This window comes from Haliotis rubra, unplaced genomic scaffold (assembly GCF_003918875.1).
Source record: "Haliotis rubra isolate DU_JTF1 unplaced genomic scaffold, ASM391887v1 Scf2072, whole genome shotgun sequence".
In the NCBI taxonomy this organism is placed as follows: domain Eukaryota; kingdom Metazoa; phylum Mollusca; class Gastropoda; order Lepetellida; family Haliotidae; genus Haliotis; species Haliotis rubra.
In genome coordinates, this window is record NW_025766084.1 from 53,629 (window position 1) to 68,172 (window position 14,544).

The 14,544-nt window shown below is 41.2% G+C and overlaps 2 protein-coding genes and 1 long non-coding RNA gene across 3 annotated transcripts; 1 reads left to right on the forward strand and 2 right to left on the reverse strand.

Moving 5' to 3' along the window:
- Positions 1 to 659: 659 nt before the first annotated feature.
- LOC124276253 lies at positions 660 to 2,526 on the reverse strand. The gene is made up of 2 exons (XM_046711920.1): positions 2,353 to 2,526; positions 660 to 797 (listed from the first exon to the last, which is right to left on the reverse strand). The coding sequence occupies exons 1-2, from the start codon at positions 2,524 to 2,526 to the stop codon at positions 660 to 662; spliced, it is 312 nt and encodes a 103-aa protein (XP_046567876.1).
- A 5,120-nt stretch (positions 2,527 to 7,646) lies between these two features.
- LOC124276254 (fibronectin type 3 and ankyrin repeat domains protein 1-like) lies at positions 7,647 to 8,162 on the reverse strand. Its single transcript, XM_046711921.1, has one exon. It carries the CDS (start codon positions 8,160 to 8,162, stop codon positions 7,647 to 7,649), a length of 516 nt encoding a protein of 171 aa, XP_046567877.1.
- A 1,026-nt stretch (positions 8,163 to 9,188) lies between these two features.
- Positions 9,189 to 9,488, forward strand: LOC124276251. Its single transcript, XR_006898462.1, has 2 exons — positions 9,189 to 9,262; positions 9,454 to 9,488. It is a non-coding gene; the product is annotated as an uncharacterized LOC124276251 (long non-coding RNA).
- Positions 9,489 to 14,544: the final 5,056 nt, after the last annotated feature.

Genomic DNA, 14,544 nt, shown 5'->3' on the forward strand with positions numbered 1-14,544 from the left:
ACTCACTCACTCACTTATGATGATATATCATGGTGTAAACTCTCAACGTCGAATATGAAGAGACGTAATGCCCTCAAAGAAAACCATCTTCACTCACTCACTTATGATGATATGTCATGGTGTAAACTCTCAACGTCGAATATGAAGATACGTAATGCCCTCAAGAAAACCATCTTCACTCACTCACTTATGATGATATGTCATGGTGTAAACTCTCAACGTCGAATATGAAGAGACGTAATGCCCTCAAGAAAACCATCTTCACTCACTCACTTATTATGATATATCATGGTGTAAACTCTCAACGTCGAATATGAAGAGACGTAATGCCCTCAAGAAAACCATCTTCACTCACTCACTTATGATGATATGTCATGGTGTAAACTCTCAACGTCGAATATGAAGAGACGTAATGCCCTCAAGAAAACCATCTTCACTCACTCACTTATGATGATATGTCATGGTGTAAACTCTCAACGTCGAATATGAAGATACGTAATGCCCTCAAGAAAACCATCTTCACTCACTCACTCACTTATGATGATATATCATGGTGTAAACTCTCAACGTCGAATATGAAGATACGTAATGCCCTCAACCATGCTACTGTGAAAACCATCTTATCTATAAGACAAATCGAATTGTTGGACAATTAACAGTTATGAGCGTGGTATCTTCAAATGTATCAGTCTATGTAAATTTTCTCGACTTAAACGTCTCCTGCCACTGTGACAGCGTTCACTGGTTTTCAGTTCGGGGATCTTCAGAGTGAACACCAAATTGTCATCAACAGACACCTGAAATTATTAATTCAATCAATTTTCAATCTGCCAACTTTAAAGTGAAATAACACATGTAATATTTGATTAGTTGCAGCCAAATATCACAGTATAAAAGCTCAAATAAATGTCTGTTAACATATATAGCTCGTAAACAGTTCAATAAGTGAAAGCTTCCGTTCCCATTTGGGTTTTGTCTTCAATGTCTGCTGGTGCCACCATGAGCCCCAAATCAGCAGGACCAAATTGGAGTTTTCTGGCTCAAAGTACAGCTTCGCGTAAACGATTACGAATGGTTTGCGCCGACATTTCTCCTCCTTTCAGTCGCTGTGACAGCTCGACTCCGCAAATGATATACTGGGATGTACCTATCCTGCGCTGCAGTGGTAATCCGAGGTCTACAACTTTGAGGCCGACCTTTCGTTGAATTGGATTGCTGGTATCGAGCCCGTAAAGGACTGATAGTTCTGTGGTGAACATTGAGGTGACGTGAAACGGCAGGTTGCGACCCCCAGCCTCCAGACGTCCAATGACAATGTTTCCATTTACAGCAGTGAGTTGCAGCATAACGATATTCTTTCATTTACCTAAAAGTGTCAATGACAGTCTCAAAACAAGACGGCCTTTTATAGGCAATGCGCCTGCTCATAATTCCTCAGAGCTGCGCGTGCATATTGCGAACCACGTTTTTCTGCATGACATTTTCATGCAAGTTGACTATTTTAAAAGTCGACTTTTATTAAAGTTTCGAAGGAGCGTTTTTTGCACTGTGCATTCGTTCCATGTACACAAGACAGCGTTTTAATGGCGAAATCATAACAATCAAACAATAATTTTGAAAATTATTTGAAATTCCATGCATCAATATCACCTATGCATTTTCTTGTTTTTGAGAGTATATGTTCACTTTCAAAGATTTGAAATAACTTACAATAGTCACTACATTTAGCGTTTATTGTATTTTCCATTCATTTGTTGTATGAAGAAGAATAGAAATGATGGACTATGTCCATGCTCTTTCCTGACAAAACATCCCATAACTTTCAGAATCATTGCTCAAACACTTGATATTGTATATTATACTGGTCTAAAACTGAACTAAATGTGTTCATAACATTAGTACATATTACTGATTTGCTTGGTCGTATTGAATACGTTATGACATTGGCTCTTGTTTTGGTGAAAGTTAAGTCACATATGAGGTTGAGTGAGTGAGGTTTTACGCTGCTATTGGCAATATTCCAGCAATATCACGTTGGGGACACCAGAAGTGGGCTTCACACATTGTACCCATGTGTGGAACCCGTGTGTACGGTGTGACGAGCAAACGCTTTAGCCACTATACTAACCCACCGCTCCCCAGTCGTATGGAGGCGGTCTGTAAATTATCGAGTCTGGACCAGATAATCCTGTAAAATCAACAGCATGAGCATCGGTCAACGCAACTTGGATACGATGTCAACCAAGTCAGCGAGCCTGACCACCCGATCCCGTTAGTCACCTCTTACGACAAGCGTGGATAACTGAAGACCAATTCTGGCCCGGATCTTGACGGGTCCTGGTCATAGTGTACCTGAAAGTCATTCCACTGTAACACTACTGCCAGCTCGAATGTCGTCCATGCTAGGTCAGGACATCCTTCTGCTGTTTCCCATGTTGATTTGGCTGGTGGCCTGTGACTGGTAAAAGTCATGAAGTTGAGGTTTTTGCCGTCCTTAGATTCTACATAGATGTCTAAAGGGGTCATTTCGTCGTTTTCCAGGGTGATGCCAAACCTAAGAAATTCGAAGAGTTATAATTCAATTTAGATTCTGAATGGATGTTTTGCTAAGATTATATATTTCAATGAAATGTCAGACACAAAATTGAAAAGGAATTACTCAATCTTGAATGCTGTGTTGAGTTTGTTTTTGTTGACCGCCACACTAGGCAAATTCAGCCATGTAGCGGCAGTTTGTAAATAATCGGATCTGGACCAGACGATCCAGTGATCAACATCATGAGCATCAGTCTACGGTACTGAGATACGATGACATGTGTCAACCACATCAGCGAGCCTGACCACCTGATCCTGTTAGTCGCCTCACGACAAGAATGGGTTGCTGAAGACAAATTTTAACCCGTATCTTCAGAGGTATATAAGTTTTAAGGGTCAACCCAGTGATTGATATAATAAACAACTTTTTCATGGGGATATGTTGATGTGTTACTGACAAACAAGGATCAATATCACGCTAAAAGGGGATTCGAACCGACCCAAATCTCTCCCTCCTTCAACGATAAACAATAAACATTTCTAGTAGCATATAACCTTATATGGAAAACATACTACTGCAACCGTGTCTTTCGCGTGAAGATGGTTCTATTTCTTTTAACTGTTGGAACACGACAGATTTAACAGCTGACATTCCAATTGAGGGTGACTGATGGAATCTAGACCCCGCGAGACAAATCGCGGAAACGTAGTAGGACTTCCATATACGGGCATTCGTTACTATGCACCGATTCTGCTTCCTCAAGGCTCCGTTAATGAATTGCATTGGTGCAGCGTGATTACAGAATGCCCTTTGACCTTTCTGACCAGTGATACCGTGCACACCTCTGAGGGTTCCGTTCATGAGTTGGAACACGACAGATCAACAGCTGGCATTCCAATGGAGTGTGACTCATGGAATCTAGCCCGCGAAAATCGCGGAAACGTAGTAGGACTTCCATATACGGGCATTCGTTACTATGCACCAATTCAGCTTCGTTAGGGCTCAGTTAATGAATTGCATTGGTGCAACGTGATTCTAGAATGCCCTTTGACCTTTCTGACCTGTGATATCGTGCACACCTGTGGTGGTTCATGACCTATGCCTATGAACTTGCCCTTAATGATGTCATCGTTCACATGACTCCATGTATCGTATTAACCGGAAGTCTGATAACGTCAGACTTCCGGTCACGTGACAGCACCTCCTCAATGAGGTGCTTTACGTATTAAATTTACCCTACTCACATCTTCTAAATGACATTGTGTAATCAAAGCTTTCGGTCATCGCAGCCATGCCAATTTACACTTGTCAGATGTACACAAGTCCGCTCTAGACTATCAGTTGTCCGACTTGAATCCCGGATGGGACTCAACCCAGCAAAAATACTAGAATCTGTACTTTACTAAGAAAGTGTAATCCCAAATATAACACAATTAACATGAATTATATAGTTCACATTAATAAAAGGACGGAAAACAGCTCTTGGCAATGTTTGGCGTCAATGTCAGGAAGTTCGGTTATCATATCGATTCATTACATTCTTGTACACATGGTAAACACCTTGCAAGCTTCCATTCAGTAGCAGCCAGTCAGCTTGAAGTAGATAACACAAAATGCATAACACGGTTAATGTATTTATTTCTGACTCTCTGTTACAGAAACAGAGGAGACGCTCAGGGTGGTGTCTGGCCACATACGTAGAGAAATACATCAACTCAGACTTTCTTTGAATAGACGATACAAATACTAGGAGACACACTCATACACACACACACACACACACACACACACACACACACACACACACACACACACACACACACACACACACACAACACACACACACACACATCAGTAAACAATGTAAGGTCATTCAGTATTTAACACATAATTATTGTCATTCATCAACAAAGTTGGTCACAGCATGTTACAACATCTATTTTACATAAAACTTGGTTTGTTCACTTTGGATATACGATGTAAATATATGGTGTCAAGTAAGTAAAACTAAGAGTTATTCTCAAAAGTTTTCATTTATATCTAAACAGAATTACATTACTTACAACCACGTGTTACAATATGCTCCAACAATTACTGAAGCAGAGGTATGCTGTTACTCATACAAGAAACAAAATATGGAATGCTATTTTTGGTACATTTGTTGTCATCATTAAAATATGAAATAATACGTTTTCCGTCAGGAGTTCTGAAGTACTATATTAAATTCTAAATTTATACAGGTGAGATTACAACGAGTACACAATTTCTTTCTCATATAATAGTTCCTTAAACATTGAAAAGAAATTATACTTTGTAGACAACAGGACACCATAAAGAACAATTCACAATTATTACCAATAATGTAGATATATATTTAAGGGTCTGGCCCCGTTCCTCAAAGCGATCGTAGCGCTCCGACAGTCGTAAGTCTATGTTAAAGTGTGGGAGTTACGACAGTCGTAAGTCTATGTTAAAGTGTGGGAGTTACGACAGTCGTAAGTCTATGTTAAAGTGTGGGAGTTACGACAGTCGTAAGTCTATGTTAAAGTGTGGGAGTTACGACAGTCGTAAGTCTATGTTAAAGTGTGGAGTTACGACAGTCGTAAGTCTATGTTAAAAGTGTGGAGTTACGACAGTCGTAAGTCTATGTTAAAGTGTGGGAGTTACGACAGTCGTAAGTCTATGTTAAAGTGTGGGAGTTACGACAGTCGTAAGTCTATGTTAAAGTGTGGGAGTTACGACAGTCGTAAGTCTATGTTAAAGTGTGGGAGTTACGACAGTCGTAAGTCTATGTTAAAGTGTGGGAGTTACGACAGTCGTAAGTCTATGTTAAAGTGTGGGAGTTACGACAGTCGTAAGTCTATGTAAAAGTGTGGGAGTTACGGCAGTCGTATGTCTATGTTAAAGTGTGGAGTTACGACTGTCGTAGCTACGATGCTGATCATTTCTTGGGTAAAAGGAGAACATATATACAATGCAACATCTAAATAGGTCTCCATATATACAATGTAACATCTAAATAGGTCTATGTACAATATCAAATCTGTTACTGTACAATGAGTATATTAACAATCTGTATGATAGTCGACCAGTCTAATTGTCCCAAAGTTAACTCCTTAACTTCTTTAATGCCATTAAAAAAGGAAGAAAGACAATATCTTTCTCCGACTCCTAAGAACACATCGTCATGTACACAGACAAAGTTATGAATGGAATTCGACAGGCGGACGGACACAGACAAACGTAGGGTCAATGGACCGATTACCATTTGCATTAAATTATATCACATGTTTATATATTCCATGAGTCAACATCTGATAACAAGCAAAGACGCATGTCTTAAAATGAGCATGTAATAAATACTATGTGAATAATTTACAACATTTCCACAGACAGACATGCAGACAGACAGACAAGAAGGCAAGACGCACAGACATGACATGTACTAAACAGACAGACAACAGACAGACGTCAGGTTGTGTCTTTCACACCGACAGACCCTAGAACACATCGATATGTACAGATATGCCTTTTGACAACGTTGAAAGAGTGAGAGAAGTTATGAATGGAATTCAACAGACAGGCAGACAGACAGACCTTGGGTTGGCAGGCGTCTTAACACGTCAGTTACATCTACGTGCGTAACTGAAAACCAATGATCAACATATGGAAGTGAGTGAGTGAGTGAGTGCGCGAATTAAGATTTTAAGTCACATCGGCAATATTTCAGCCATATCGTGACTAAATCAAGTTAAAATATATTAACAATTAAATGTAAATTATAAAATTCTGTCAATGAAGGACAGTAAAACAACTAGATTATAATATATAAATATAAAACTAGTAATTACATCTAAAATATTTTAACTATATATGACAATACAATATAAAACAGACCATAGATTGCCAACAACTGAAGGTAGATCACCATACTAAGGACGATCAACATCGGATAACAAGAAAAGCCGCATGTCTTAAAATGAGCATGTAATAAATAAAAAGTGAATTATTTACAATATTTCCGATTTAAAACCAGAAAGTATAGTCTATGCATTATGTCAAATATTTAGTGAACAGCTGAAATACGAGTCCCTCAATTCATCGTATTTCTTCAGGAATGAACAAACTATGTCAAACAATGTATATAGACATCTATGGACATATCTACAGCATCTGATTATAGGCCAAGAGCTGCTACCCACAGGCATTCGTTGGTGTTAAAACTCCAGCAATTACAGAATGTGAATTGTTTTGTTATAAACCATTTGCAAACAGTAAATATCGTCAATGCATGATGTCAAATATTTGGTGAACATCTGAAATGTCTGAAATCAGAAATTCTCCAGGAATGAACAAACTGTGTCAAACAATTACAAAGACGAATATTTACATATCTACAACATCTGATTCACGGCAATAGTTGGTACCCACAGCTGCCGAAGGAAGCATGTCTTGACATAAAATAAACATCTAGTAATTACTGAATGTACATCATTATCATTATTTCTCCCATTTGCAACCATCAAACTAGTCAAGGCATATTTAAATAGCAAGGAGTAAAAGCAACACCTATGTACTGCAGCAGTATGTCTCAAAACGATATAGACATGTATTTACATATCTACAACAACTGATTACAATTGGTACCAATAGCTGTGGAACACCGATAAGTCAAGTGTCAAATACTTGAAAATACAGTACAAGAAGGTATTATCTTCCAAACATTCACTTAAGATAAGTGGGCATATTCAAGTTGCATACTGAGACGCTTTGAAAATACATACTATATCCTTTGTATTTATTTGACAAATTTGACCTAACAAACATCAGATTGTTCTGCTTATTTAGGCATAAGATCATCAAAATCAACAATGTCGTATTACAGGTTTCATTTGAAGTGTTATCTATTGTGTACAAAATTCATTTGCTGACTTCTTGTTCATACTCATTGTGCATTTTTACAGTGTATCAGTATATTTAAGAATCTATGATGTCCAGAATGATTCTTGACATTCTTAAGTTATTAGGAAAGTCCATCGGCTGCCCACCCTTTTTACAAATCGTTCTCATTCATTAATTTCCTGACATATTCCTCAAGCATTCAACAATGTCATTGCTTCTGCCCTCTCTGAGCCAGAGTAAGGATGCATTCTCTTGTGTCTGAGAGCAAGGAAAGATCAGCCTTGTGGTCCACAAGCAGCTGGAAGACATCCTCATGTCCACACACAGCCGCCATCATCACCGGTGTCCAGTTATACCGACCTCGGACATTGATGTCATAGGACGGGAGCAGATACACTGCACATTTCCTGTTGCCTCCACGACAAGCCAGATGAAGCAGACTGTCTCCAAACTGGTCTGTCTGAACAAGCTCAGGACTGTTGTCATGGCAAACTTTCAACTTTTCAAAAGATCCAGTCACTACCGATCTCCTCAGTGTAGTCCAGGGATTCTGCTTCTTCACATATTGTCCATCAGGTGATAATCGTTCTATGATTTGTCTACATCCTCCCTGAAGGGCGAGAGTGAACAAATCATCTCCAGTCTCATCAACCAGTGTCAGATCTGCACTTTGTAGTCTCAGGTAGTCAAACACTGCAGACTTTCCAAATATAGATGCTACCATTGCAGGAGTCCACCCAAATGTGCCTCTGTCATCAATATTAAACCATGGACACAGATGTTTCACCATACCAAGGTGCCCACCTACACAAGCAACGTGTAGCAGGCTATTCCCAATATCGACCACTATTTTGACGTCAGCGTCTCGACCACAAGGAAGTCAACTACAGGAATGTGGCCTCCTCTAGCTGCCTCCAGGAGCGGTGTCCGACCGTGAAAACCTCTTGTGTCAATGTCAAAATCGCCTATGACATCTACAACAATCAACATGTTACCACCTCTACATGCTGTGTGTAGTGTTGTGTGATTATCATCACCTACACAAACACGGTTACCTCCACGTTTCAGAAGGAGTTCCCAAATATTGTGGTTTCCACAGAAAACTGCATTCATTAATGGTGTAAAGCCGTCTTGTCCCCGACAATTAATATAAAAGAATGGAAGCAGATCTTCTACAATGCCACTATTCCACTCTGACATGCCACATGAAGGAGGGTGTCATTGTTGTCATCTCTTAGTGTGAGATCTGCTCTCTTTGACACAAACAGGTCGACAATATCCTTCTTCCCAACTCAAAGCTGCTGCCATCAAAGGTGTCAAATCCACTTTTCCCCGACAATTCATGTCAAACAGTGGAAGCAGATCTTCTATAATGGGACTATTTCCACCTCCACATGCCACATAAAGGAGGGTGTTATTTTTGTCATCTCTTAGTGTGAGATCAGCTCCCTTTGACATGATCAGGTCGACAACATCCTTCTTCCCGCACCAAGCTGCTGCCAATAAAGGTGTCAATCCACTTTTCCCCGACAATTAATGTCAAACGGTGGAAGCAGATCGTCTACAATCCCAGCATTTCCACCTCGACATGCCACATGAAGGAGGGTGTTATTTTTGTCATCTCTTAGTGTGAGATCAGCTCCCTTTGACACGAGCAGATCGACAACATCCTTCTTCCCAAGAAAAGCTGCTGCCATCAAAGGTGTCAAACCCTCATCTCCCCGACAATTGATGTCAAACAGTGGAAGCAGATCTTCTACAATGCGACTATTTCCACCTACACATGCTAGATGAAGGAGGGTGTCATTGTTGTCATCTCTTAGTGTAAGATCAGCTCCCTTTGTCTTGAGGATATCGAAAACATCTCTTGCCAAAGATAGCTGCTATCATCACTGGTATAAGATCCGACTGTGCCCGACAATTGATGTCAAACAGTGGAAGCAGATCTTCTACAATGCCACTATTTCCCCTGACATGCCAGATGAAAGGCATTTCTACTGCAGTCATCTTTTTAGTGTGAGATCAGCTCCCTTTGACACGAGCAGGTCGACAACATCCCTCTTCCCATACCAAGCTGCTGCCATCAAAGGTGTCAAACCCACTTTTTTCCCGACAATTAATGTCAAACAGTGGAAGCAGATCTTCTACAATGGGACTATTTCCACCTCGACATGCCAGATGAAGGAGGGTGTTATTTTTGTCATCTCTTAGTGTGAGATCAGCTCCCTTTGACACGAGCAGGTCGACAACATCCTTCTTCCCAAGAAAAGCTGCTGTCATCAAAGGTGTCCAACCCTCTTCTCCCCGACAATTGATGTCAAACAGTGGAAGCAGATCTTCTACAATGCGACTATTTCCACCTACACATGCTAGATGAAGGAGGGTGTCATTGTTGTCATCTTTTAGTGTGAGATCAGCTCCCTTTGACGCGAGCAAGTCGACAACATCCTTCTTCCCACACAAAGCTGCTGCCATCAAAGGTGTCCAACCCTTTCTCCTCGACAGTTGATGTCAAACAGTGGAAGCAGATCTTCTACAATGCGACTATTTCCACCTACACATGCTAGATGAAGGAGGGTGTCATTGTTGTCATCTTTTAGTGTGAGATCAGCTCCCTTTGACACGAGCAAGGCGACAACATCCTTCTTCCCACACAAAGCTGCTGCCATCAAAGGTGTCCAACCCTTTTCTCCTCGACAGTTGATGTCAAACAGTGGAAGCAGATCTTCTACAATGGGACTATTTCCACCTCGACATGCCACATGAAGGAGGGTGTTATTTTTGTCATCTCTTAGTGTGAGATCAGCTCCCTTTGACACGAGCAGGTCGACAACATCCTTCTTCCCAAGAAAAGCTGCTACCATCAAAGGTGTCCAACCCTCTTCTCCCCGACAATTAATGTCAAACAGTGGAAGCAGATCTTCTACAATGCGACTATTTCCACCTACACATGCTAGATGAAGGAGGGTGTCATTGTTGTCATCTCTTAGTGTAAGATCAGCTCCATTTGTCTTGAGAAGATCGAAAACATCTCTCTTGCCAAAGATAGCTGCTATCATCACTGGTATAAGATCCGACTGTGCCCGGCAATTGATGTCAAGACAGTGGAAGCAAATCTTCTACAATGCCACTATTTCCACCCTGACATGCCAGATGAAGGGCATTTCTACTGCAGTCATCTTTTAGTGTGAGATCAGCTCCCTTTGACACGAGCAGGTCGACAACATCCTTCTTCCCACACCAAGCTGCTGCCATCAAAGGTGTCAAACCCACTTTTTCCCGACAATTAATGTCAAACAGTGGAAGCAGATCTTCTATAATGCCACTATTTCCACCCTGACATGCCAGATGAAGGGCATTTCTACTGCAGTCATCTTTTAGTGTGAGATCAGCTCCCTTTGACACGAGCAGGTCGACAACATCCTTATTCCCGCACAAAGCTGCTGCCATCAAAGGTGTCCAACCCACTTTTCCCCGACAATTAATGTCAAACAGTGGAAGCAGATCTTCTACAATGCGACTATTTCCACCTCGACATGCCACATGAGGGAGGGTGTTATTTTGTCATCTCTTAGTGTGAGATCAGCTCCCTTTGACACGAGCAGGTCGACAACATCCTTCTTCCCATACCAAGCTGCTGCCGTCAAAGGTGTCCAACCCTCTTCTCCCCGACAATTGATGTCAAACAGTGGAAGTAGATCTTCTACAATGGGACTATTTCCACCTCGACATGCCACATGAAGGAGGGTGTTATTTTTGTCATCTTTTAGTGTGAGATCAGCTCCCTTTGACGCGAGCAAGTCGACAACATCCTTCTTCCCAAAGAAAGCTGCTGCCATCAAAGGTGTCCAACCCTCTTCTCCCCGACAATTGATGTCAAACAGTGGAAGCAGATCTTCTACAATGCCACTATTTCCACCTACACATGCTAGATGAAGGGCATTTCTACTGCAGTCAGCTCTTAGTGTGAGATCAGCTCCCTTTGACACGAGCAGGTCGACAACATTCTTCTTCCCACACCAAGCTGCTGCCATCAAAGGTGTCCAACCCTCTTCTCCCCGACAATTAATGTCAAACAGTGGAAGCAGATCTTCTACAATGCCACTATTTCCACCTACACATGCTAGATGAAGGAGGGTGTCATTGTAGTCATCTCTTAGTGTAAGATCAGCTCCCTTTGACACCAGCAGGCCGAAAACATCCTTCTTCCCACACAAAGCTGCTACCATCAAAGGTGTCAACCCACGTTTCCCCGACAATTAATGTCAAACAGTGGAAGCAGATCTTCTACAATGGGACTATTTCCACCTCGACATGCCAGATGAAGGAGGGTGTTATTTTTGTCATCTCTTAGTGTGAGATCAGCTCCCTTTGACACGAGCAGGCCGAAAACATCCTTCTTCCCATGGACAGCTGCTCTCATCAAGGGTGACCGACCCACATTTCCCCGACAATTAATGTCAAACAGTGGAAGCAGATCGTCTACAATGCCACTATTTCCACCCTTACATGCCACATGAAGGAGGGTGTTATCATTTTTGTCATCTCTTTAGTGAGAGATCAGCTCCCTTTGACACGAGCAGGTCGAAAACATCCTTCTTCCCATGCAAAGCTGCTTCCATCACTGGCGTAAGACCAACGTGTCCCAGACAATTAATGTGAGAGAATGGGAGAGTTTTGCCCATAGGATATCTTGCATTAATGTCAGTGACTGGAAGGAAGAATTGTGAAAGTCTTACATCCCCACTTTACAGCTGTAACACAAGGCTGAATAAGCTGCTCTCTGAAAGTCGAAGTCTCCAGTCAGATCTTTGATATTTAATCCTTTGGTAATAAATCCCAAAAATTCTCTACCAAGTAGACGGAACTCCTTCATCCTAGCAATTTGAAAGACATTTTCACCAACATCATTTTGGATTCATAGATATCAGCTCCTGCGTTAAGTAAAGCCAATGCAACGTCTTTGTAATTATTTTCTGTGGCAGTCACTAGAGCTTTGTTGAGCACACTTTGATGAAGCAGTGACTTATATTTGGAAGATAACAACACCAACACTGCTTCGTTCCTACAGGAAGCACAGGCCTTGAATGCTTCCTTGATCTCATCATCTGAAAAACGGTATCCAACATCAAGGATTTTCTCAACCAAGTACAGACTATGAGCATGAACTGCCCAGTAGAGTAAGTGCTTCTCTTCTTCCTTTGCATGTAACATGGCAAGCCTTTGTGTGTCCTTCGTATTGAGCAGCCGCTTTATTGTATTTGATTTCCTCAGTTTGAGCATCTGGAACACTTTGTCCACTATTTGCTTGTTTTTCAAAATAGGATGTGTAATAGACATACTGTAGTTGCCTTTGGCAACAGCATCGGCCAGCCTGGAGGCAATTGTGTCATAGTAAGCATCTGAGACGTAGATGATGTGGAGGTGATTATCTATTGCAGTGGACTGGACTGGCTGGGCCTGTACACGCTCATAAAGGAATCTGATACTGCAGTGGTTCAGAACGAAGGATGGATTCATGTTGAATAGGGCACTAACGCACAGGCGTCATAGATGGTGGGATGTGAAAATCCAAGGATATCTCCATCCGTGAAAAATGTTCCCCTGTAACACCTGATGGCTTTGGCAACTGCAGTCCGTGACGTTACTGACACCACACTTTTTACAGCCTGCAGATTAGCTTCTAAAACATGATTTTTAGATTCCATTTCTACCTGGCTCAAGTTCAGAGGATCTTCACACAACAACATCAGGATGAGAGCAGCGGACTGGTCATTTCCACGTTCCATGATCATGTCAATTTCTCGCCGTAGATAAAAGTAGTGGTTCTTGGAAAAATTGTGGAGGTTCTTTTTGAAAACTCAGGAATTCACAAAACAGAGTACATATCAGGGGAAAGCCAAACAAAGAATCTCTTTTGTCACAAAGCCTACCAATATCGAGGTTCAGGTCGATATTATGGTGTTTTAGTTGTTTCTGGAGTATTTTCCTTCGTTCCACGGGACTGTAATGACACGATTTCATTTTTTGTCAAATCAAGAAGCGATGGTCGTTGAAAAAATAGCATTCTTTGCCATCCAACTTTGCGACTCCACATTCCAGGTTGTACGATTTGGTGGTGAAGATAACAAGAATCGCTGATTCAGCGCCTGGATGTGTTTTCAGTTCCTTACTGGATTTGACATCTTCCAAATAATGTTTGAGATTTTGTAGAATGGACTCTAAGATGGGGAACGTCAGTTGATAAGCCGACTGTTCCAAATATATCATCCAGTATCAGACAAACTTTCTTTCCACGCAGTTCACAATTCTTCAGCTCAAATTTATCCACATCATCAACAAACACAAGTTCATACCCCTGGTTCCGTGAGATCTGCTCCTATCATCAAGGCAATGGACGTTTTTCCTTCACCAGAAGCACCACTCTATTGTCACATGACCATACTTCTCCAAGAGTTCCTTTACTGTCCTGTAGGTAGCAGTTTTCTCAAAGATATCTTTGACTCGCTTCCAGGTTCATTTGCAGCATATCTACAAGACAAAAAAAAAATAGCCATAATTTTTAAACTATATATCCTGTTTCATCTGCAGTATCGAATCTATGTCTGGTGGCCACATTGCCACAAAAGTTTTTTCTAGTAAGATCTTCTTTGCCAATAACTAAATCTGATAGATAATAAAATCTGATGTATCCTCTCTGAAGCATACACCAAGAAGACCTAGGGAATCTATCATATCAATAATGTATGCCTGACATCCGTAGCAACAGCCCACCTGCCAACTGATCCAGTCAACTACCTGAGTTGCCCACTCCTTTACAGGAAAACAAAAGAGCATCGCGAAACTGACCCCATTTTAATCTGACCGTCAACCAAGATGAGAGTTGCATAACTCAGTTATCCTACAGCCACACTACACAAACTAGATTTATATACAACATTGTTTTCTGCATAAAGCCTACCTCCTTATCATCTGCCTATTATTTTTCTGTTTAGGTCTATCACCATGTGCTATGCTGTTGTTAAAGAAGTGTGTTACATTTGAGAACAGATAGGTTTAAATCCTTAAGTCATCCCTTTACGTCAGACATCGGCTAGATGCATCAG

Excerpts from the sequence above, each read along its gene's own strand:
- LOC124276253 (XM_046711920.1), bottom strand. The coding sequence starts at position 2,526 with ATGACCCCTTTAGACATCTATGTAGAATCTAAGGACGGCAAAAACCTC. Across the intron at positions 798-2,352 it reads TACAGTGGAATGACTTTCAG|GTGTCTGTTGATGACAATTT; the intron begins GTACACTATGAC and ends TAATAATTTCAG.
- LOC124276254 (XM_046711921.1), bottom strand. The coding sequence starts at position 8,162 with ATGGTAGCATCTATATTTGGAAAGTCTGCAGTGTTTGACTACCTGAGA.